The 25,912-nt window shown below is 38.6% G+C and overlaps 1 protein-coding gene across 1 annotated transcript in view; it reads left to right on the top strand.

Moving 5' to 3' along the window:
- LOC106088824 (uncharacterized) overlaps window positions 1-25,912 on the top strand; it is a 381,905-nt gene that overhangs the window by 267,183 nt on the left and 88,810 nt on the right. Inside the window, exon 4 of the mRNA XM_059366031.1 lies at window positions 4,625-4,836. Within this exon, the coding sequence (XP_059222014.1) occupies window positions 4,625-4,836 (212 nt within the window). The remainder of the gene's footprint in view (window positions 1-4,624; window positions 4,837-25,912) is intronic.

The following is a 25,912-nucleotide window of genomic DNA, read 5'->3' as shown; positions in this document are numbered from 1 at the left end:
AAAATGGAGGTCCCTTATCATTGAGTTTAACCTTGTAACGGACAGCACTCATGGGTATGAGATAATTTTGCCCTTAGTTTCTTAATGGCATTTTATCAATACCAAGATTATAATAATGATTTTTTTCTATTATTACAAATAAGTGCTTATTCTTGAGCTTCATCGAATGCTGTATGTAATGACATTTGTACTACCTGTAACACAGATGGTATTCCTGTTGATAACTTGTTATATTTTAGCAGCTAGTAAATCTAAGGATAATGAGTTATCCATTATTTTACATGCCAAAAATAATGGCATGTACCTACCAAGTTTTTGCTGCACACCGCCAAAGCGAACATTTTAGCATCAAAGGGTACTTTGATTTTATGCACAACCCTATACAGGGTGGTCTGCTCCGACCTTCCCTTGACATAGGCATGATGCTTATATCAAAGCAATTCGCTGGATGTCCATTCTTTATCATGGTATATCCATAGCCTTTAAAGGACGTAGGGCCTATAAGTCTGAAGGCCTTTGGCCTCATCGTGTTTGGCTATGAACACTACCCTTGTCTTTTTCTAGGCCTTATGAGTACATGCGAGTCCTAGACATGCTGGAAATGCGACCAAATGACGCGACTGGTAGTTCCACCACTTCTGTAGTAACGAAGAAAATATTGCAGCAGTTCCAGGTGACCAAGGCGGTTGAAAGCTCCTTAACCTTGAATCACTTTACTATAAATGTCCATTGTTATTAAAAATTTGGTGTTTTTTTATTTTTTTTTTAGCGTTTGTACTGTCTTTCCTCCTTTAAACAAGCAATACCTCGGGTATTTTTGAAGGCTCGCAATTAATTATAATAATTATTTATTTATTTTTATAAAATGTCCCGTCATTACTACCTCATCGAAAGTTGTATAAATTTTAACTTAATTTCGTACTTCAAATCTAATATGACTTCAGCTCAAAGCGTTGACAACCGTTTTCATTTCTCTATTAATCAAACTTTTTTTCACTACTTTCTATTTTACAACCACATAAACAAAAAACTATTTCTGCACATAAATCCTTAAGTTTTGTCACACAAAAAACCAGTCTACAACAAAACGCATCGTAGCAAGGAAGCAAAGAACCATTTCGAACCCGAATAAAGTTTATTTGTGTGGTTTCACAGTTCAAAAAGAAATATATGCTAAGAAACAAAAAAACAAGTAAAAGCGTGCTATGTTCCGCCCGGCCGAATCTTATAAACCCTACACAATGAATCGCATTTGGAAAGTTTTTTGCCCGGTATCTCTTTATAGGCGAACATAGGATAATGGATAAAAATTGCCATGCTATTGGAGCCGTATTAAATTATGGACCGATTCGAACCATACTTGGTTTGAATGTTGGAGACCATAGTAGCATTGCAAATTTCAGCGAAATCGGATAAGAATTGGGCACTATAGGGGTTTAAAATGACATATCAGGCGATCGGTTTACATCGGAGCTAAATCAGGTTATAAACGCGAGCTAAATAAGGTTATGAAGGTCATAGTACAAAACTTCAGCCAAATCGGATAAGAATTGCGCCCTCTATAGGCTCAAGAAGAATAATAGGGAGATCGGTTTATATGGGACCTATATCAGGTTTATAACAAATTTGAACTATACTTGGAATAATTATTGGAATTCAAGACAAAAGATTTCATGCTAAATTTCAATTGCGCCCTAGGTCAAGAAGTCAAGATCAAAGATCGGTTTATATGGGACCTATATCAAAACATGGGCCGACATATCCTATTTACAATCCCAACCGACCTACACCAGTAGCAGCTATTTGTGCACCTACACCAGTAGCAGCTATTTGGACAAACGGACGGACATTGCTAAATTGACTTACAATGTCAAGACGATCAAGAATATATATATATATATATATATATATATATATATATATATATATATATATATATATATATATATATATATATATATATATATATATATATATATATATATATATATATATATATATATATATATACTTTGTTCCGTTTCAGATCAATATTTCGAGATGTTACACACGAATTGACAATTATACCCTCCCCACCCCATGGTTGAGGGCATAAAAATTAAAACAAAAATTGTGCTATTCCACTCTGGACAACTTATATTATTTCAGTTTCGTTCAGTTTCAGAGTTAAGCTTAATGTGTCTTTTTAATTAGTTGTTGACAAATGTTTGCAATAATAAAATAGAATTTGAACAAAGTAACAAAGAAATGGTACAAAACAAGAATTTAATTTATAATGGCGTTAAACGAAGGGCACTTCTGCAATTTCGAGCAATCACATTTTGAGACAACAACGAGTGGTGTACTCAAGTGCTTATTAAAATGTTATGTAATTAAGATTAATATTCCTATATTGCTTCCACAATGTTGTTTGTAGTCAAGAAGTTGCATGGGATATCAGCTTATAAGGGGACTATATGCTTTCGTCGCAAAGTCTGTTGGCCTGATTTCATTACCAGGCCTTCCTTGCTGAGGCTAAAATTTCCCACTATTGGACCAAAGTTATTCTATAATGGAACACAATTCTTATCCGATTTGGCTAAAGTTTTTCACGACTTCTATTATGACCTCCAACATCTATTCCAAGAATGCTTGTTTCATAAACTGATATTGGTCCCAAAGTGCAAGATGCTATTGATGGTGCGGGTCATTTTGATGTAAGAGCTGGATCGTTGTTGCCGATGGTAGAGATTGACAGGTTGTCACTGCTGATAAAGTGGTGGACAGTGACGGCAGATTGTCTCCAGTGAGACTGATGAAGAGGACGGAAGTGGGGGCGGTCATTAGGAGATTGATACGCAACAGGAATAGTGGAAAAGTTGGTATCCCAAGCTTTTAATCAGGAAGATGGACATTACGATATGGAACTTCTTGGCGATTATTTTAGCCAGTTCCTAAATATTTGTTATTTTCCGACAGCGTGGAAGAGGTCTAACATGGCGCCATGTTGCTATAGGCCCTTGTTTGTAGTTTGGGAAATGTATTTGAGTTTTTATACCCTCCACCATAGGATGGGGGTATACTAATTTCGTCATTCTGTTTGTTGAACCTTGAAATATGCGTCTGAGACCCCATAAAGTATATATATTCTTGATCGTTATGTTATTTTAAGTCGGTCTAGCCATGTCCGTCCGTCTGTCCATTCGTCCGCCTGTCTGTTGAAAGCACGCTAACTTTCGAAGGAGTAAAGCTAGCCGCTTCTTGAGCCTCTAGAGGGCGCAATTCACGTGCACTGAAATTTTGCACGTGGTGTTTTGGTATCACTTCCAACAACTATGATTAGTATGATTTAAATCGGTTTATAATCTGGCATACCTGTCATATAAACCAATCTTGGATCTTGACTTCATGAGACAATAGAGCGCGCAATTCTCATGAGATTTTGCGTGAGGTCTTTTGTTATGACTTTCAATAACTGTGCTAAGTTTGGGGCAATTCGGCACATAACCTGATATAGCTGCAATATAAACCGAACTAGTATCTCGACTTCTTGAGCCTCTAGAGGGCGCAATTCTTATCCGATTTGGCAGACATTTTGTACAACAGCTTCTCTCATGACCTTCAACATACATGTTTAATATGGTCTGAATCGAGCCCCTACAATTCTTATCCGAATGAACTGAAACATTACGCAATAACTTCTACAATGTTCAGCATTCATTTATGGTCCGAATCGGACTATAACTTGAAATAGCTCCAATAGAATAACAATTCAAAATTCTTCGTTTGCCTAAAAAGAGATACCGCGCATAGAACTCGACGAATGCGAGGCATGGTGGAGGGTATATAAGATTCGGCCCTGCTGAATTTAGCACGCTCTTTTTTGTTCATTTTGGAACAGAGCAATAGTACTATTGATGAGAAAGATTTCCTTGGGACGACATCAATTTGGTTTCCGAAGGATACCTCCACGGTTCATGCTTTGATGGTGCTGACATCCAAGATATCGGATGGTTGTAGAAGGCGCAGTGGGACATTAGCATTGATTTTCGCCATATTGAACACAAGTTGAGGCTTCTAGGGGCTCACAAGGCCTTATCCAGGGATCAGTTTATATGGACCTATATCAATTTATGGACCTTTCTGAATGAGATATTGGTGTGGGTATTGAAGGATAAAAACGTAATTCATGCACAAAATTTTAGCCAAATCGAACAAAATTGCGTCTACCAGGGGTTCAAGAAGCCAAGAAGACTGAAATTTTCTACATGGTTTTTAGTTATGACTTCTATCAGTCATGACATATCTTGTCCATATTTGTCCATAACTTGATCGGGATGCTACATAAAACAATTTCCTTAGTTGAAAGTCAATCATAGAAAATTTCAAATGCGGCTTATGGTGAAGTATATTTTAATTTAAATGGAATGCATAAAGTTTTATTTTAGTTTTCTTTTATTTTCACGGGATAAATATAGAGATGATAATTATTATAATTATCATTATAATTTTTTGATTCCATGTGCTGTTTGTACATCTCAAATGTAATTTATTTTGTCTTTCCCTTATTTTCCGTATTCTCATTTTAGAGTTATGTCCATTTATTTATATATAAGTGTTGTCTCCCTCTCTCTACTTTTTGCAGATTTTATTACGGCCTTAAAGGATGTCTCTGTAACGATACCACAAGCTGTAAAACGTGGCAGTAATGCAATGCTAACATGTAATTACGATATGGAAAATGATACTTTATATTCCGTAAAATGGTACAAAGGACGACGTGAATTTTATCGTTATACACCAAAGGAAAATCCGGCCATGAAAGTTTTCCTCACCCAAAGTGGTCTAAATGTCGAGGTAAGTTTTGCCTTTCAAAATGTCACAGAGTGGTTTTTTGCCCAACTCCAACCCTTTGCTTTAGTAAGGAGGTATGTTAAATTTGAACATATAGTTAAAGTTTTACTGCAACTAAATGACCGGATGCAAGGACATGGAAAAGTACCTGGCCGCCACAAAACTACCATCTGCACCCATGGTGATGTACTATACGGTCTGTGATATTTTGTTATGGTTTTGTTGTACCAACTTTTGCTTGTCATAGCAGAAATATAAAACCGAATAGTAAAAAGGCAGCAATGGAATGGCATAATTAAAAAGACATTGTTATTATTTTCAGTTTCAGTTTTTTTTTTTGATTTCGCAAACATTGCTCATTAACAATGCATAATAATGGATTATCGATCGATTACATTTATTAAACAAAGGTTGTTTTTATTGCTGCTGTCACTGCAGCTGGTTTTGCTGCTTTTGGGATACCGTACAAAAACATGTGAATAATAATTACGTTATTGAATGCCTCGGTAGAGATTTTAATATGTGGATTTTATAATCAGCATACCATAGAAATGATTAAAAAAATAGCAGAACATATAAGAGTTATATAGACAGCAATAGGTATTTTTACACAAATTTCCCGAATGGGCTTCTAGTGTACGTATAGGACTGTATTGAATCATATATCCTCTAAAGACTGACTAACAAATCTCAACATATTATCCGAAGTACTATCCTCATAGCATTGCTAAACGATCCTAAAAACCGTGGATTAGCAACGAAACTATAGGGGAAATAAAACGCCGGGAACGTTTACGTAGCGTTCCGCTACGGTCAAACGCCTAGTTCGCAGAAATAAGCGAAAATCTTAGCAGAGCAGGTCGAAAATTCTGCTAATAATGGATACGTGGCGTTTATGATCGGCAACAATACGATATAAGGCCAACGGCAATAATAAAAGATGAGGACTGATCGGAATTAACACCATCAGAACAGCAATTAGAGCGATGGCGCGGATTTTTCAGCTCCAAAGGACCAGCAAACGAGGACCTAAGCTTTGGCCCTCGTAATCCCCCGTGCGCCGAAACCTATGCAGGGTTATATCTACAGCCTCACCAACCTTCGAAGAAATTGAGGCCGTATTGGTCTCACTTAAAAATTGCAAATCAGCAGGTCCTGAAAATATACCTGCCGAACTGTTGCAGTATGGAGCACATCCCATTGCTCAATTAATCACCGCAATCATCAGAGAGTCCTGGAATACAAATGCTGCCACCTCAGCGTGGAAAAGTGACCTCACCCAATGTAAAAACTGGAGAGTGATTACATTGCTAAACGCAATAAATAAGGTAATGGCTAGTTTTCTGCTTCAGCGTGTTTCGCCTGCACATGACTACATTTTGCGGAAGGAAGAGGCAGGATTCTGGTCAGGACGTTCTGCTTGCGTATAATCATTGAACAGTCTGCAAAGCTTAATTCTCACCTAAACCTTTTATTCATGGACTTCCTATGTGCTTTTGAAACAGTTTCCCGAAGCTCTTTGCAGGGTTGCAGGGTCGAGCAGTTTTGATTCGACTTCTACTCCGACTTCGAACACTTACAAATTGTATGTTTTGTTCCCACCATTAAAGAGTGAGGGTGTTCCAAAATAGGCAATATGTATATCAAATTAAAGGTATTAGCGAGTAGACTACGAATATGTAAAAACAAGTAAAAAGGCGTTAAGTTCAACCGGCCGAACTTTTGACACCACCACCTCACGTATATAAAGGGTGATTTTTTTGAGGTTAGGATTTTCATGCATTAGTATTTGACAGATCACGTGGGATTTCAGACATGGTGTCAAAGAGAAAGATGCTCAGTATGCTTTGACATTTCATCATGAATAGACTTACTAACGAGCAACGCTTGCATATCATTGAATTTTATTACCAAAATCAGTGTTCGGTTCGAAATGTGTTCATTCACCGTAACGTTGCGTCCAACAGCATCTTTGAAAAAATACGGTCCAATGATTCCACCAGCGTACAAACCACACCAAACAGTGCATTTTTCGGGATGCATGGGCAGTTCTTGAACGGCTTCTGGTTGCTCTTCACTCCAAATGCGGCAATTTTGCTTATTTACGTAGCCATTCAACCAGAAATGAGCCTCATCGCTGAACAAAATTTGTCAAAATTTGAACACATTTCGAACCGAACACTGATTTTGGTAATAAAATTCAATGATTTGCAAGCGTTGCTCGTTAGTAAGTCTATTCATGATGAAATGTCAAAGCATACTGAGCATCTTTCTCTTTGACACCATGTCTGAAATCCCACGTGATCTGTCAAATACTAATGCATGAAAATCCTAACCTCAAAAAAATCACCCTTTATGTAAACCACCTTTTGTCATAATCCGATGAAAAATGCATTATTTATGCCCACATACAGCTATATATTGAAATATGGTCCGATTTGGACCAAATTCGGCAGGGACATTGAGAGCTCTAATAAGTACAAGTCGTTGATCAATTTTTCTAGAAAAAAATGTTGGTCTTTCTGGTAGCTATATCCAAATATAGAGAGATCTGAACCATATAAAATATGGATGTCAAAATGACTTACATAAGTCACTGCGTCAAATATCAGCGAAATCGAATTATAAATGCGCCTTTTATGGGCCCAAGACCCTAAATCGAGAGATCGGTCTATATGGCAGCTATATCCAAATCTGAACCACTGTCCCAAATATCGGTGAGATCGGAAAATAAATAAGTTTTTTATGGGCCCAAGACCTTAAATCAAGAGATCGGTCTATATGGCAGCTATATTCAAATCTGAAACGATCTTGGCCAAATTTAAGAAGGATATCGAAGACCCTGACACAACTCAGACAATAAATGCGCCTTATATAGGCCCAATACCTTCAATCGAGAGATATATCCAGATTTGGATATAGTTGCATCAAAATCTGGACCGATCTGAGCCAAATTTAAGAAGGACAATAAATGCGCCTTTTATGGTCCTTCAATCGAAAGATCGGTCTATATGGCAGCTATATGCAAATTTGGACCGATCTGAGTCAAATTGAAGAAATAAGTCGAAGGGCCCAACAAATCTCACTGACCCAAATTTCAGCAACATCGGACAATAAATGTGGCTTTTATGTACCTAAGACCTTAAATCGGCGGATCGGTCTATATGGGGCTACTTCAAGATATAGTCCCAATATAGCCCAACTTAATATGCTTATGGACAACAAGTAAAAGCGTGCTAAGTTCGGCCGGGCCAAATCTTATATACCCTCCACTATGGATCGCATTTGTCGAGTTCTTTTCCCGGCATCTCTTCTTAGGCAAAAAAGGATATAAGAAAAGATTTACTCTGCTATTAGAGCGATATCAAGATATGGTCCGGTTTGGACCACAATTAAATTATATGTTGGAGACCTGTGTTAAATGTCAGCCAATTCGAATAACAATTGCGCCCTTTTGGGGGCTCAAGAAGTAAAATAGAGAGATCGATTTATATGGGAGCTGTATCAGGCTATAGTCCTATTCAGACCATAATAAACACGTTTGTTGATGGTCATGAGAGGATGAGAGAGCACAAAATTTCAGGCAAATCGGATAATAAATGCTACCTCTAGAGGGTCAAGAAGTCAAGATCCCAGGTCGGCTATATCAGGTTATGAACCGATTTGAACCTTATTTGACACATTTGTTGAAAGTAAGAATAAAATACGTCATGCAAAATTTCAGCCAAATCGGATGGGAATTGCGCCCTCTAGAGGATGAAGAAATCAAGCCCCCAGATCTGTTTCTATGACAGCTATATCAGGTTATGAACCGATTTGAGCCATACTTGCCCCAGTTGTTGGGTATCAAAACAAAATACTTCGTGCAAAAATTCATCCAAATCGGATAAGAATTGCGCCCTCAAGAAGCTCAAGAAATCAAGACCCAAGATCGGCTTATATGACAGCTATATCAGGTTATGGACCGATTTGAACCATGCTTGGCACAGTTGTTGGACATCATAACAAAACACGTCGTGCAAAATTTCATTCCAATCGGATAAGAATTGCGCACTCTAGATGCTCAAGAAGTCAAGACCCAAGATCGGTTTATATAGCAGCTATATCAGGTTATGGACCGATTTGAACCATACAGACGGGCGGACATGTCTAGATCGACATAAAATGTCGCGACGATCACGAATATATATACTTTATGGGGTCTCAGACGAATATTTCGAGTAGTTACAAAAAGAATGACGAAATTAGTACACCCCCATCTTATAGTGGAGGGTATAAAAAAAGAATCTGTGCAAAGTTTCAGTTTAAATTCTCTATTTTTAGAGACTGTAACGTGATTTCAACAGACACACGGTCAGACAAGAATATATATACTTTATAGGATTGGAAATGGATATTTCGATGTGTTGCAAACGGAATAACAAAATTACTATACCCCTATCCTTCGGTGGTGGGTATTAAAAGATCCGGGAAGTACCTTTGGGATCTTGAATGTTTTGAAGCCCCTTTAACCCTAGGCAATAGGGTATCAAATGAAAGGTACTGAGGAGTAGATTATGGAAACGCAAGAATATTATATTGTGGGTGTTAAGGGAGCCCACATTAACTATACTGCTGAGGGCATTCATATGTGATTGACACATTCACTCGACAATACTTGAGTAGCGCCAACGACCATGACCATGAGGTCATTTAAGGCCCTTAGGGGGTCCAGAGGCCTTTGCCCCGGAAAAGGGCTTATGGTTCGTGTTCCTAGGTTCAAAACTAGGTATGTGCGCTCTATAAAGTGCCTTTTCCCAAATTTCGTCATTTGGTTTGTAACACCTCAAACAATTTATCTTCGACCCTACAAAGTATATATATTCTAATTTAATCTAGTCATATCCGTCCGTCCGTTCAACAGGTAGACGAAATCACTATACCGTCGGGAAGAATGAGGCTTTCCGCTACAATAAGAAAATACTCTTAAGAGCATTGTTTCAACTTAGAAGACATATCTTTTTGACAATCCTACTGATAACTTTGGTGTGGTACTAAACGAAATCGTGATCTAAGAAACCAGCCAAATTCTATTGCAAAGCAAAAACTCATTTTTTGCCGATCCAGCCATGTTCGTCCGTCCGTCTGTCTGTTGAAAGCGCGCTAACTTTCGAAGGAGTAAAGCTAGCCGTTTGAAATGTTGCACAAATACTTTTTATTAGTGTAGGTCGGTTGGGTTTATAAATGGGCCAAATCGGTCTATGTTTTGATAAAGCTGCCAAATAAACTGATCTTGGGTCTTGACTTCTTGAGCTTCTAGAGGGCGCAATTCTCGTCCGATTTGGCTGAAATTTCGCATGAGGTATTTTGTTATGACAATAAATGTACTAAGTATGGTGCAAATCGGTATATAACCTGATGTAGCTGCTATATAAACCGATCTGGAATCTTGACTTCTTGAGCCTCTAGAGGGCGCAATTCCTACCCGATTTGGAACAAATTTTGTACAACGGCTTCCCTCATGACCTTCAACATACGTGTATAATATGGTCTGAATCGATCAATAGCTTGATACAGCTCGCATATAAACCGATCTCTCTATTTTGCTTCTTGATCCCCTACAAGGCGCAATTCTTATCCGATTGAACTGAAATATTACACATTGTCTTCTACAATGTTCAGCATTAATTTATAGTGCGAATCGGACTATAACTTTATATAGCTCCCATAGCACAACAGTTCTTATTTAATATTCTATGTTTGCCTAAGAAGAGATACTCGGACAAATGCGAAGCATGGTGGAGGGTACATAAGATTCGGGCGGCCGAACTTAGCACGCTCTTACTTGTTTTTTCTAAAGACAAAATTTCAGTGACATATTTTTTAAAACAAAATTTTAATGAAGTTTTTTCTTAATAAATATTTCAATGATTTTTTTTCTTTAAAAGTATATTAATCACATTTTTTCTTTTTCAAAAAAAAATTATAAAGACAAAATTTTATTTATTTTTTTTTTTCTTTGAATATAATTTTTTTTGTTGAAGCATTACTTCTATTTTGTCCGGGGTAGAAGTCGAGTTAATTTTCTGGACTCCGATTCCGGAAAAATCGCTCGACTCTGACTCCGACTCCGCAGCCCTGGCTCTATGTGGAGCACGCTGTTGAAGACGGGAATCCCTGAACCAATCGTGACGCTAATTAGGGAGAAGAAGTTTGAGTAGAATGAAAAAGAGAGCAGAACTTTTGGGATCAATAAAGGAGCAAATCGGGAGCGCATATCGCCGACGCTGAAATCGGTTGAAAATTGCGACCTGTACTTTGTGTACCAATTAAAATAGAAAACAGAAAGGCGGCTAGACAGACGGACATAGCTAAATCAAAAAAAAATAAATAAATAAACAAGTAAAAGCGTGCTAAGTTCGGCCGGGCCGAATCTTGGAAACCCACCACCATGGTTTTTGCTAGAAATTTATATAAAATAAATTTAGTTGTAGGGCATAAGTTAAAGCATCTAGGAACCGAACAAAGATAATCGAGAGTCCAGTTTACATGGGAGCTCTATCAGGTTATAAACCGATTCGGACCGTACTCGACGCAGTTGTTGGAAATCTTAACGGAACACCACATGCAAAATTTCAGAAAAATCGGACGAAAATTGTGGCTTGTAAGGGCTCAAGAAGTGAAATCCGGGCGATGGGTTTATATAGAAGCTATATCTGGTTATCCACCGATTTAGACCGACCGACGGACAAGCCTGGAGCGACTGCACAAAAAAAGCTCATTAGAAGTTTTTTTCCACAATATGGGAGATTTAACCAAATGGGTATGGAACTTAATGCACCACAAGAACCTCCACTAAAATAAACGTTTCAATATGTACCCCAATTTAAGCCAACGATAGGCCTTAATTATTTCTTAAAGAACATCTTATATATTCGATTTTCCGTCGGCTAAATGAATGTAACTGTTAAATGGAAAGATTGCGATGTCTTATTTATAATTGTAATATATTTGACCTTGACTGTCCGACTCTTATGCTTTTTTTTTTTGAAACAAAGAACAATTCAGCATTGGCACTTGTTAATAATCCCTCCATTGATGATAGAATTATTATTATTTTTTTTTGTTTGAATTTTTAAACACTTTGCTGTTATGTCAGTTTTTATATTCGCACATATTATTGCTGTTGCTGCTCCAACTGTTTTGACTGTTAATGAGCAAAAAGTCGTAAATTTTGCTTTCATTTCTACCTTTATTATTTGTCTGATTATCGCCAGGCAAAAAGATTAAAATTATTGATTGTAAGCTACGTAACAAAAAAGGACAAAAATTAAAACGAATAATTATTGATGAACTACAATAAAAGGGCTGAAGGAAGGAAGTGAAACATTTACGATATAAATTTTGCAGACAATCCTAGGAGACTGGGGATTACTTAATGGTGCATATAATGAAAGATAATAATAAACTGTAAAATTTAATATAAACAGCATTACCTCCGCGGCTTCCAGGGGCTAAGCAAGCTACATATATTTTAATGTAAACCCACATATTCCTATGTCAACCCTTGACTTATATCTCTAAGATATTTTTGTCCACAGTTGTAGAAAAGCATATTATTAATGAGACAGTTTTCCAAGACCCTGAGCATTTTGTGTATGATATCGACGGAACAGTAACCATTTTAATAGACGGAAAACACAGCACTCCGAGTTTATCTGTCCAATTAGCATCGCCGATGTATGGATAAAAAGTAATGCTAACCCCTAAATTTTCCAGATATGAAGACACAACAAGATGGATGTTGGGCAAAATATATAGGTAAATTTTCAATAATATCCTTCAAAATGTTAACCTTTTGAAGACGAATGGGAAACACGTGTTCCATATTGTATTTTTGAAAACTCGTATTCAATGAATAGAGAACTAATGGGATATTTATATCCCATGTTTATTTTTATACCCTCCACCATAGGATGGGGGTATACTAATTTCGTCATTCTGTTTGTAACTACTCGAAATATTCGTCTGAGACCCCATAAAGTATATATTGGGTTGCCCAAAAAGTAATTGCGGATTTTTCAAAAGGAAGTAAATGCATTTTTGATAAAACTTAAAATGAACTTTAATCAAATATTCTTTTTTTACACTTTTTTTCTAAAGCAAGCTAAAAGTAACAGCTGATAACTGACAGAAGAAAGAATGCAATTATAGAGTCACAAGCTGTGAAAAAATTTGTCAACGCCGACTATATGAAAAATCCGCATTTACTTTTTGGGCAATCCATACATTCTTGATCGTCGTGACATTTTATGTCGATCTAGCCATGTCCGTCCGTCTGTCTGTCGAAAGCACGCTAACTTCCGAAGGAGTAAAGCTAGCCGCTTGAAATTTTCCACAATTACTTCTGTGTAGGTCGGTTGGTATTGTAAATGGGCCATATCGGTCAATGTTTTGATATAGCTGCCATATAAACCGATCTTGGGTCTTGACTTCTTGAGCCTCTAGAGTGCGCAATTCTTATCCGATTGGAATGAAATTTTGCACGATGTGTTTTGTTATGATATCCAACAACTGTGCCAAGTATGGTTCAAATCGGTTCATAACCAGATATAGCTGTCAAATAAACCGATCTTGGGTCTTGACTTTTTGAGCCTCTAGAGGGCGCAATTCTTATCCGATTTTATTGAAATTTTGCTTTCGGTATCACTTCCAACAACTACGCTAAGTATGGTTTAAATCGGTCCATGTTTTGATATAGCTGCCATATAAACCGATCTGGGGTCTAGACTTCTTGAGCCAATTATGCGCGCAATTCTGAAATTTTGGCTGAAATTTTGCATGAGGTATTTTGTTATGACCTCCAATAACTGTGCTAAGTATGGCGTAAATCGATATAGAATCTGATAAAGCTGCCATATAAACCGATCTTGGATCTTGACTTCTTGCACCTCTAGAGGGCGCAATTCTCATCCGATTTGGCTGAAATTTTGTACAACGATTTCTCTCATGACCTTCAACATACGTGTCTAATATGGTCTGAATCGATCAATAGCTTGATGCAGCTCCCATATAAATCTCCCGATTTTGCTTCTTGAGCCCCTACATGGGGCAATTCTTATCCGAATGAACTGGAATATTGCACAATGACTTCCACAATGTTCGCCATTCATATATGGTCCGAATCAAACTATATCTTGATATAGCTCGCATAACAGTTCTTATTCAATATTCTATGTTTGTCTAACAAGAGATACCGCGCAAAGAACTCGACTAATGCGATCAATGGTGGAGGGTATATAAGATTCGGCCCGGCTGAACTTAACACGCTCTGTTTTCATATAAGTAGAAAAAATTTTTTCCCATTTGGGCGACAACTTAGTTATTTAAATATACTTAGTTATTTAAGTACATTGTCAAACCACAGTTCCTACAGTTGAACCAGCCAGATCGCTTTAGTTACATTTTTATACCCACCACCGAAGGATGGGGGTTTAGTTATTTTGTCATTCCGTTTGCAACATATCGAAATATCCATATCCGACCCAATAAAGTATATATATTTTTGATCGTCGTAAATGACGATCGACGTCCGCCTGTCTGTTGAAATCACGCTACTGTCTTTAAAAATAGAGATATTGAGCTGAAACTTTGCACAGATTATGTTTTTGTCCATAAGCAGGTTAAGTTCAAAGATGGGTTATATCGGACCATATCTTGATATATCCCCCCATATAGACCGATCCGCCCATTTAAGGTCTTAGGCCCATAAATGCCACATTTATTATCCGATTTTGCTGAAATTTGGGATAGTGAGTTGTGTTAGGCCCTTCGACATCTTTCTTCAAATTGGCTCAGATCGGTCCAGATTTGGATATAGCTGCCATATATATCGATACACCGATTTTAGGTCTTGGGCCCATAAAAGGTGCACTTATTGTCCGATTTTGGGAGAGTGTGTTGTGTTAGGCCCTTCGACATCCTTCTTCAATTTGACTAAGACCGGATCAAAATTGGATATAGCTGCCATATAGACCGATCTCTCGATTGAAGGTCTTAGGCCCACAAAAGGCGCATTTATTGTACGAGTTCGACGAAATTTCGGAAAGTGAGTTGTGTTAAGCCCCTTGACATCTTTCTGCAATTTGGACAAGATCGTTTCAGATTTGGATGTAGCTGCCATGTAGACCGATCTTTCGATTTATGGTTTAGGCCCATAAAAGGCGCATTTGTTGTCCGATGTCGCCGAAATTTGGAACAGTGAGTTTTGTTAGGCTCTTCGACATCCATCTTCAATTTGACCCAGATCCTGATTTGAATTATCTGCTATAGACCGTTCTCTATTTAAGGTCTTGGGCCTAGAAAAGGCGCATTTATTGTGCGATTTCGCCGAAATTTGGGACAGTGAATTGTGTATGTTGGTTTATATTTGGATAAAGCTAACTTAAAGACCAATATGGGGGCATAAATTATGCATTTTTCAACCGATTAAGTTGGTGAACGGAATGTGGTTTACATATATACCCTCCATCTTTACCCTCCACCTTTACTTTAATAAGCTGTAACCGATATCAGAATAGATTTACAAGGGTCTCGATGTTCTGCGCTACTTCTCCAACTTCTGATACCTGGCTTCGAGATGTCTATCTCCACTTGTTTTTTCCATCGGAATTTTGTCTCCCTCTTTTGCCTTCAAAAGACTTCTTCGCTCGATTTTTTTCATTCATTATCAGAACATGACCTAGCCAACGGAATCGTTCTATTTTGGTACGCTTTACTGTGATACCGTCGTCATACAGCTCATGGGTCATATGAAGCCGATATTCTCTATCACAAGTACCATACAACAACACGGGTGTGTATTACAGTGTTAACAGTGTTTGTGTGCAAATCGTGAAGAAGAAACTAAAAACGGGAAAGTGGATATGCAGATAGAAAAGTATAGTGATTGCCTGTGAAGGACCCATAGATGTGATGAATATCATCTTGATGGAGAGAATAATTTTAACACGCACCGAGACTGTGACAACGTTAAAATGAGTAAAACATGGAAGGATTTAATATGCCGTCGACAAAGGTTGTGCTATCCCAAACAAATTCGGTCATCAAGCTAATGCGACTGATAAGGACTTAATTGAATCGAATGCAGGAGTGCAGATGGGGACGAATCCCCTATCTGGTGACTTTTCAACTGCGGATTGCATATGAAAACCTGGAAAAGAAATACGATGAACTCTTTGGACTACAAACAGTTCTTCTAGAAGAAATGAAGAAATTGAAAGAGAGAAGCAACAATATTAGCTTAAAGACACGAGTTGAAACCATGGATACCATAGAAACTGAACAAGCCAGCAATTGCGTTGAAAAATGGACTGGCGAAGTTGCCGAAGATTCGGAGTCAGATGAAGGTAAATATCGCACCGACGGCGATAAATGGATAAATGGACAAGGCAACAAAGCAACACTCATGGAAAAATGAAAATATATGCAACAACACATCATGGCTAAATACGACGCAAAAGACTTCAACTATCGAGGCCCAGGGGTGCGAATACGACAATATCGATGACTCATAATTCCCGAATTTCAAAAGGTCCTCAACAACGAATGCTCAGAAAACGAATAATGAAACTTTGGCGTGGGTAGGTGGTACCTCGGCAGCAGTAGGACGAACGATGGCGACAGATATGTCCAGGGACAAACAAATTCCTGCCGGCGATTACCATGCACAAGGTTAGCGTTAAGGAGATTAGTACTGTATTAAGGGCGAACTATAATAGTAATTTTTTTGAGCTGAGATTGAAGGGGTGGGACAATTTTGACAGGGCAAAAGGCTTGTTGTCAGAAAGAAAGTATAAATTCCATACACTTACGCCTAGGAGTAAGTTGTCGTATGGTGAGGTAGTAGAAGGGCTGTCGAATGAATATAGTACGACGGAGGTTGGGGACTCCCTTGAAAATGAGGTGGATTTTGAGGTGCAAGTGTTGCATGTGACCCCGTTGTCATCTGATAAGTGAATGATTAGGCGTACTCGCTCTACGAACATTGAGCGGTTGTACAATAGGGTACTGGATTGTACAGTACGTATGCGGAAGAATTGTTCGGAGAATGGCGCAGTGCTTCAATTGCCAACAGTTTAGACATGTCTCATCCAACTGCGGAATGTCGTATAGATATATGAAATGTGCTCAAACGCATGGCCCGAGGAAATGCATCATCCCGCTCAAAGGTATTGAGGCCGTGGTTGATGCGGCTGAGGGAGAATTCGTCCAATTAGTTGTGCTAATTGTAGAGTAGAGGGCCATGCTGCTAGCTCCAAGGAGTGTCCACGCAGAGTTGCGTTGCGGTATTGAGGAGAATTGCTGATAGGCGAGAGGAAGTGAAGACGAGGTACCTTGGGCGATTGAAGAGGTTAGCTCACCAGGGTGCTACATATGCAGCCATGGTTGGTTTTGAAGGGCAGCCGCAGGCGGCGTCGGTCACGCGTCCCGCTGCTGGAGTGGGGCCCTGTCGAATGACAGGACTATCCATGGGGAATGCATGAGATATTACGGGAAGGAGTTCATGGATATCAGGATTCAAGGTGATACGGGGGTCTAAGGGTAGGGCGAGTGTCATTTTGAGATTACTTCTCTACATGAAGGGACTCTAGGAGATTGAAGTTAGTGTTGGTGACACATTATAAAGCTCAGTGATAGGAGAGTTTACGGGCGATTAGATTTATTGTACTTGTAAATATTTCCCAAGCTTTAAGTAAATATTTAGTTTATATGTCTCTAGCATGTAGGTCACGATTATTTTTTATAGATTGACCCTTTTTTGATGATTCTGATTTTTTGGGCATTTTATGTTTATGGATTATATTTGATTTTAGCTATAAAACGCAGGTGGGAGCACCACTGTGGATATGTCTTAACAGAGTTTCTATGCTATGCTTATAGATAAGTAGATTTAGTTATGAGAAAAAGATCGTGAAGTAAGACGTCTTTGTTATTAATATGTTAGATTGTTTGAATTGAATAAAAATGGCCTTTGAGCAAATACAAACACCAACAGTGTCTCGAATAGTGTTATTTGGCCTTGTTTCTAACAGTTAGTTTAATCGAAATGTTCATCTGTTTGCCAATATTATTCTTATTCTGATATCATTTGTTTTGGTGCCAAAGTAAATGAAATTGCTGTACATCTAAAATTATAATATCCATCTCTCATTGTCTGCCAATTCATCGGCTCCTGCTGCCTTGTTGTTCCTCATTCGGGCTACAGTAATATGGACGTTATTTTAGTTTGTTCTACGGTATCCTATTCCACAACACTGTCCGATACTAGCAGCCGGGAAAAATATTCAATCCATACCCTAAGTACACTATCTGTATCTGTATCCTTTTCTCCCGATACTTTCCTTCACCTGGCGCGTAGCTACAGACTGTAATGTTACTATGTATGTCGCTTTCATCATCATCAGAAGCAGTTCGACACTCTTGGTCGTACCATAAGTTTCCTGACGATGCTTCTGTTACCAAAGTACCTATATCCCAACATTTTCCATGGAGTGGGCAATAGTTTGGCATGGCGCGTTATATTATCGGCACAAGGAGTGCTTTCATCAAGCTGTTAGCTCAGTCGAGTGAAGTATGTCGTTGCCGTCTATTGCGTTTACAGCTTTTCGTCGTCCAGCTTCAGTGCAGAGTCAGATCGTACTTTTTTCGCTACGGTGCGATCCGAATCTATGTTCGCTCTTCGAATCTATTACAACATTATCAATTTGACTCCAAACTTCTTGATCCGAGGACAACCATATTGCCTCGTCAATTTTTATACCCATCTCCATAGTATATATGCATATTCATTTATTCATTCAGTTTGCAAATATCAAGTTGCGACCCTAGTATATATTCTTCATCGTCGTAAAACTCTTAGACGATTTAAAAATTTCTATATGACTGTCCGTCTGTTGTAATCACTTACAGCCTTCAAAAATTGAGCTGAAATTTGGCACAGATCCATATTTTTCCATACTCAGGTCTAGTTCTTAAATGGACCAAAGAGGACATTATTTGGACATACCTGGCATGTAAACCGATATGCCGATTTAGGATCTTAAGCCCATAATACCCGCATTAATTTTCCGATTTCAGTAAACAACAAGTAAAAGCGTGCTAAGTTCGGCCGGGCCGAATCTTATATACCCTCCACCATGGATCGCATATGTCGAGTTCTTTTCCCGGCATCTCTTCTTAGGCAAAAAAAGGATAAAAGAGAAGATTTGCTCTGCTATTAGAGCGATATCAATATATGATCCGGTTTGGACCACAATTAAATTATATGTTGGAGACCTGTGTAAAATGTCAGTCAATTCGAATAAGAATTGCGCCCTTTGTGGGCTCAAGAAGTAAAATAGAGAGATCGATTTATATGGGAGCTATATCAGGCTATAAACCGATTCAGACCATAATAAACACGTATGTTAATGGTCATGAGAGAATCCGTCGTACAAAATTTCAGGCAAATCGGATAATAATTGCGACCTCTAGAGGCTCAAGAAGTCAAGATCCCAGATCGGTTTATATGGCAGCTATATCAGGTTATGAACCGATTTGAACCATACTTGGCACAGTTGTTGGATATCATAACAAAATACTACGTGCCAACACTCATTCAAATTGGATAAGAATTGCGCCCTCTAGAGGCTCAAGAAGTCAAGACCCAAGATCGGTTTATATGACAGCTATATCAGGTTATGGACCGATTTGAACCATACTTGGCACAGTTGTTGGATATCATAACAAAACACGTCGTGCAAAATTTCATTCCAATCGGATAAGAATTGCGCACTCTAGAGGCTCAAGAAGTCAAGACCCAAGATCGGTTTATATGGCAGCTGTATCAGGTTATGGACCGATTTCAACCATACTTGGCACAGTTGTTGGATCTCATAACAAAACACGTCGTGCAAAATTTCATCAAAATCGGATAAGAATTGCGCACTCTAGATGCTCAAGAAGTCAAGACCCAAGATCGGTTTATATGGCAGCTATATCAGGTTATGGACCGATTTGAACCATACTTATCACAGTTGTTGGATGTCATAACAAAACACGTCGTGCAAAATTTCATCAAAATCGGATAAGAATTGCGCACTCTAGAGGCTCAAGAAGTCAAGACCCAAGATCGGTTTATATGGCAGCTATATCAAAATATGGACCGATATGGCCCATTTACAATACCAACCGACCTACACTAATAAGAAGTATTTGTGCAAAATTTCAAGCGCCTAGCTTTACTCCTTCGGAAGTTAGCGTGCTTTCGACAGACAGACGGACGGACGGACGGACAGACGGACGGACATGGCTAGATCGACATAAAATTTCACGACGATCAAGAATATATATACTTTATGGGGTCTCAGACGAATATTTCGAGTAGTTACAAACAGAATGACGAAATTAGTATACCCCCCATCTTATGGTGGAGGGTATAATGATGGTGAGTATCCAACCATATGAACTTTCTAGGCGCTCATACCATTCATCGTTGTCTGCAGTCGGGGCGGAGGCATAGATTGCCTCTTATGAGTATCATGTGTAGACCCTCATCCACTGGAATAAATATTGAGATAAGGGTTTTCGGTCTCCGACTAACCAAAAATCCACATCCATATTCATGTCTTTTAACGTGGCAGGAATAGTTTCACTTTATTGTTGTTGTGACGCCATTGTACTTCCTTTAAGGTAGTAAATTTGCCTTGTACTTTTCCAAAACATCCGCCAATGCGTATACACCTTCGCACCTTCTCTGTAAAGAGTTCAGACGTAAAATTTTCAGATTGGCAGATCGTGTTCCTTAATTCTTTTGAAAATAAAATGAACAGATCGACAAATAAATCCCCAAAATTTGTATACCCCCTGCCGAAATTAAAAGAAATTATTATAGCCCCATACTTATTTCATTACTCCATTATAACACCTCGAAATATTCAACTAAAACCCCATAAAAATATATATTTTTCATCGAAATGACATTTTAATGGAGGCCACCGTAGCACAGTGGACACTGAACGCCTGGGTTCGAATCCTGGCGAGACCATCAGAAAAAATTTTCAGCGGTAGTTTTCCCCTCCTCGGACTGCACTCATTGATATGTGAGAAGTAAAAACAAGCTTATACTTGTTTCAATAAAAAAGAAATGAAAAAAAATTTCAGTTACAAATTTAATTGGTTCAATTGTTTTTTTAACTAAATCTAAACTGTTTTTCATTTTCGATCGTAGTTGAAATGTTTGTCATTTCCATTAAAAAATTAATCTATTCAATCCTTTTTTTCGTTGAATCTGAGAAATTTTATATTAAAGATTAAATAACAAAACAAGTAAAAAGGCGTTAAGTTCGGCAGAGCCGAACTTTGGATACCCACCACCTCGGGTATATCTAAAACATCTTTCATCACAATCCGGTGAAAAATGCAATTTATGCCCGCATAGCTGCTATATCGAAATATGGTCCAATTTGGACCAAATTTGGCTCGGACATAGAGTGGTCTAATTGTTACATTCGTAGAACTAGCTATTTTTTTCTATCAACCAACACGCAGGGAGTACGACACGAATGCCGAAAAGCCTAACATAAGTTACTGTAAGTTTATTGGGCCTAGACTTTAAATCGAGAGATCGGTATATAAATGCAATTTTTGTCCATGAACATTCCACTAATGAACGTGGGCAACAGATCGGTATATGTCAGCTATATCCAAATCTGAACTGATCTCAGCCAAATTTCAGAAAGTTGTCGAAGAGCCTAACACAACACACTGTCCCAATTTTCGGCGACATCGGACAATAAATGCGCCTTTTATGGGCCCAAAACCTTAAATCAAGAGATCGTTCAAAATGGCAGCTATATCCAAATCTAGGCTAAAATGCAAAAGGATGTCGAAGGGCCTAACGCAAATCACTGTCCTAAATTTCGGCTCAATCGGTCAATAAATGTACTTTTAATGGGCCCGAGAACTTAAATCGCGTGATCGATCTATATGGCAGCTATATCAAAATCTGAACCGATCTGGGCCAAATTGTAGAAGGATATCGTAGGGCCCAACAGAACTCACTATCCCTAATTTCGGCGACATCAGATAGTAAATGCGCCTTTTATGGCCCCAAGACCTTAAATCGTGAGATCGCTCAATATAGCTGCTATATCCAAATCAGGACCGATCGGGGCCAAATTGAAGAAGGATATCGAGTGACCTAATACAACTCACTGTCCTAAATTTCAACAAAATCGGATAATAAATGTGGCTTTTATAGGCCTAAGACCTTAAATCAGCGGATCGGTCTAAATGGGGGCTATATCAAGATATAGACCATCTTCGAACAAAACCTGCCTATGGGCAAGAGAAGAAGCAAAGTTTCAGCTCAATATGTTTATTTCTAGAGACTTTAGCGTGATTTCAACAGACAGTCGGACAGATAGACGGACATGGCTTGATCGTCTTAGATTTTAACGACGATCAAGAATATATATACTTTATAGGGTCGGGAATGGATATTTCGATGTGTTGGTAACAGAATGATATTGTTATACCCACCATCCTTCGGTGGTATGTTGAAGGTCATGAGAGAAGCCGTTGGACAAAATTTCTGCCAAATCGGATGAGAATTGCGCCCTCTAGAGGCTCAAGAAATCAAGATCCAAGATCCGTTTATATTGCAACTATATCAGATTATATACCGATTTGCGCCATACTTAGTACAGTTATTAGTAAGTCATAACAAAACACCTCATGCAAAAATTCAATCAAATCGGATGAGAATTGCGCCCTCCAGAGGCTCAGGAAATCAAGACCCATGATCGGTTTATATTGCAGCTATATCAAAACATGTACCGATTTGGCCCATTTACAATCCCAACCGACCTACGCTAATAAGAATTATTTGTGCAAAATTTCAAACGGCTTTACTTCTTCGAAAGTTAGCGTGATTTCGACAGGCGGACATTCGGACGGACAGACGGACGGACAGACGGACGGACATGGCTAGATCGACTTAAAATGACATGACGATCAAGAATATATATACTGTATGGGGTCTCAGACACATATTTCAAGGTGTTACAAACAGAATGACGAAATTAGTACACCCCTGTCCTATGGAGGAGGGTATAAAAATTGTTTTGGGACGGCCCAGAAAGTGCCGCAATCAAAAATATTTTCAGAAATCAATCCCTTTTTCTGAATATGTTTTAATGTTTTTTGACGTCGCAGAAAAAATTATTGAGAATGTTTTTCCTTTTTTTTTCATAAATGCTAGAAGCAAAAATATTTTCCAAATTTACGCGATTTTTAGAATTTTGTTTTTTATTTTTTAAATGCGGAGGAAAGCGCCGCAGGCAAAAAATTAAAATTCTTCCCCTGGCAAACACTTCGTACCGGAAGTGGAAGAAATAGATCTTTTATTGCAGCAATTGGTACTATTTGGAACTTTCTTTGCGCATTGAGCTAGAGCTATGAATTTTGGAGTTTAGGTTTTTTAACATTTGTGCATTGCTACATCTCTACAGAAAAAATCGAGCGACTACAAGAATTTTTAAAACTCGTAGGTTTAGGTAGAAACACTTTTAAAATCGTAGATTATGTACGGTTTAAACTAGAGCTTTGAAATTTGGGATACTTGTACACCTCGACAGTATATGTTGGGTGTCTAGAAGATTCTCTGAAAATCCCATTCTCTATCCATGTTCTCCGAACCTGTTGTATTATCCTAGCGTTGCATTTTTCCTCCATCGCAGCCCACCAAACTTTTGAGACGTAAGTAAGTATTGATTTAATCACGATCCTGTAGAGCCCGTGAACTACCCTCGAATCCATTTCAAGCTTACTGCCAGTCTAGATAGTTTCTAACATATGTGAGACTTTTCACTACGCTCTTAAATGTCTTCCAATGACACTTCCAATTCAGTTTCCTGTCCAAACCACTCCTAATTATTTACTAATATATAATACTAATATTTCCAAGATATCGAAATCGTTCTTTTGAGGAAACGTTGAGCGTCAAATTGGCTCACCTTCGTCTTCCTCGTGGGCAGGCAGATTTCAGTCTTCTCTGGGTTAACAGTGAAATCCCTGGGTCTAGCCCAGTTGTATGCCATCTGCAAAACCTTTCCGACTCTTCTTACCACTTAGAAATATTGTAACATTGTCTGCGTAGTAAACGGGTTCAAATCCCTCCACAGTCAGCATCCGTAGGTGTTATATTATAACTAAGTGTATCTGTTTGTGACACCTAGAAGGAAGAGAGTTAGACCCATTGATAAGAACACCGATCAACGCAGAAAAACTTTGTGTTTCGATGTAGCTATGTCCGACTGTCTGTCTGCCTATATATAAAAAGCAGTTTGTGTTTGTTTGTGTGTTCCTTATAGACTCAAACACGACTACCCCGATTTTCTTGGACTCAAATGAAAGGTTTTTAAGGTTGGAAAAACCTATCTGTTGGACCAAGTGTTTGGGGAACAACCCCAATCCCCAAAACACCCCTAAATCGGATATATTTACCGACCATGGCAATATGCGACTCAAATGAAAGGTAAATACGAGTAGAATACAAATCTGATAACCAAATGTGGGTCTAAGTTTTGGGGGTCCACCCTTTCCCCAAAACACCAGACTTATTTGCTGACAATGGTAATATGGGCCTTAAATAAAAGTTATTTAAGTGTCAAATACGAATCTGATATCCAAATGGACGAGCAATGTTTTTGGGGGACTTTTCAATAAATGGTATTTAAGAGTAGAGCAGTAGAGCTGATATTTTTTCAGGGCTAAGTGTCTGGGGGACCACCTCACCCCCGAAAGCACCCCTAAATCGGACATACATATTCACCGATCATGTGAATATGGGGCTCAAATGAAAGGTTTTTGAGTACAGAGCACAAAATTCATACACACTTTCGGAAGTCCACACAATCACCACCCTGGGCGCAATATAGTGCCAATTTGTCTACCGATTCTCTCGAATTTTGGTAGGAAGAATTTTCTTATAAGTCTTGGTATTGCCGGTGGATTTTATAGAAATCGGTTGAAAGTTAAAAAAGTTTCTCTTAAAAATCTATGTCCAAACTGAAACGTTAGTAGACGACATGGGAGTGAGATCAGAAATAACGGAGGGCATGTTGAGGCTTTTGATAAAAACGTTTTTTTTTCCAATTTATACGAAGGGACTCACGGATTTACCGGAATCTTGGAATAATGAGGTTGATCGATGGCTTATCATTTTAGAATTTATGGTATAGGAGGAGCTTCAAACTATTTATGTCACCCGGATCTAATTAAATATTTCCGCCTTTACTACTAGAAGAATATTTCCGCAGCGTGCTTTGGACTTGCATGTACTCCGAAAGCCTGGTAGGAGGCAAGGGAGGTAGTTATACCCATGCCCGGAAGGGCTTTGTATCGTTTATACCATGATAAAGAGTAGGACATCCAGTGAAGTACAAACAGCTGGCATATATCAAGAGAAAGTCGGTGGGGACTGCCCTGCATGAGGTTGTGCATAAAATATAAGAATCCTTCGATGTCAAAATGTAGACATTGCAGCACAAGGATAATACAACAGGTTCAGAGAACTTGTTGTCTTGGCATGGGCGGAGTGATGAGGGTCACGCCCACTAGGGCACTGGAGACTATTCTAGATATCCGACCCGATATACAGATTAAGTATGAGGCAGCCATTGCGGCTATGAAGCTTAAAGCGATGGAGGAATGAATAGAGGATAGAAGCAGGTCATACCATCGCGGTATAGTCGAGGCAACGATTGAAACCTAGAATGAATGGATGAGGTTTCCGATCGAATACCTGGGACGATATTTGTGGTCGAGTACGAAGCACTACTGCCAGCGGCGCAAGATTATGCAATACAGATGCATCAAAGCAACAGAACAGAGTATGTTTGGGGGTCTATATTGAGAACCCAGAGACTGCGATCAGTTTTAAACTGTCTGACGGTCCTACAGGCGGAGATCCGAACGATCACGTAATGCGCGAGCTGGTGTAGTGTTAAAGCGAGGACGTCGAGCGCGTACATCTTTACGAAGAGTAAACTGGCCA

The sequence above is a fragment of the Stomoxys calcitrans genome, chromosome 3 (genome assembly GCF_963082655.1).
Source record: "Stomoxys calcitrans chromosome 3, idStoCalc2.1, whole genome shotgun sequence".
In the NCBI taxonomy this organism is placed as follows: domain Eukaryota; kingdom Metazoa; phylum Arthropoda; class Insecta; order Diptera; family Muscidae; genus Stomoxys; species Stomoxys calcitrans.
The sequence above is the reverse complement of the archived record's forward strand: the minus strand, read 5'-3'. Positions and strand labels throughout refer to the sequence as shown.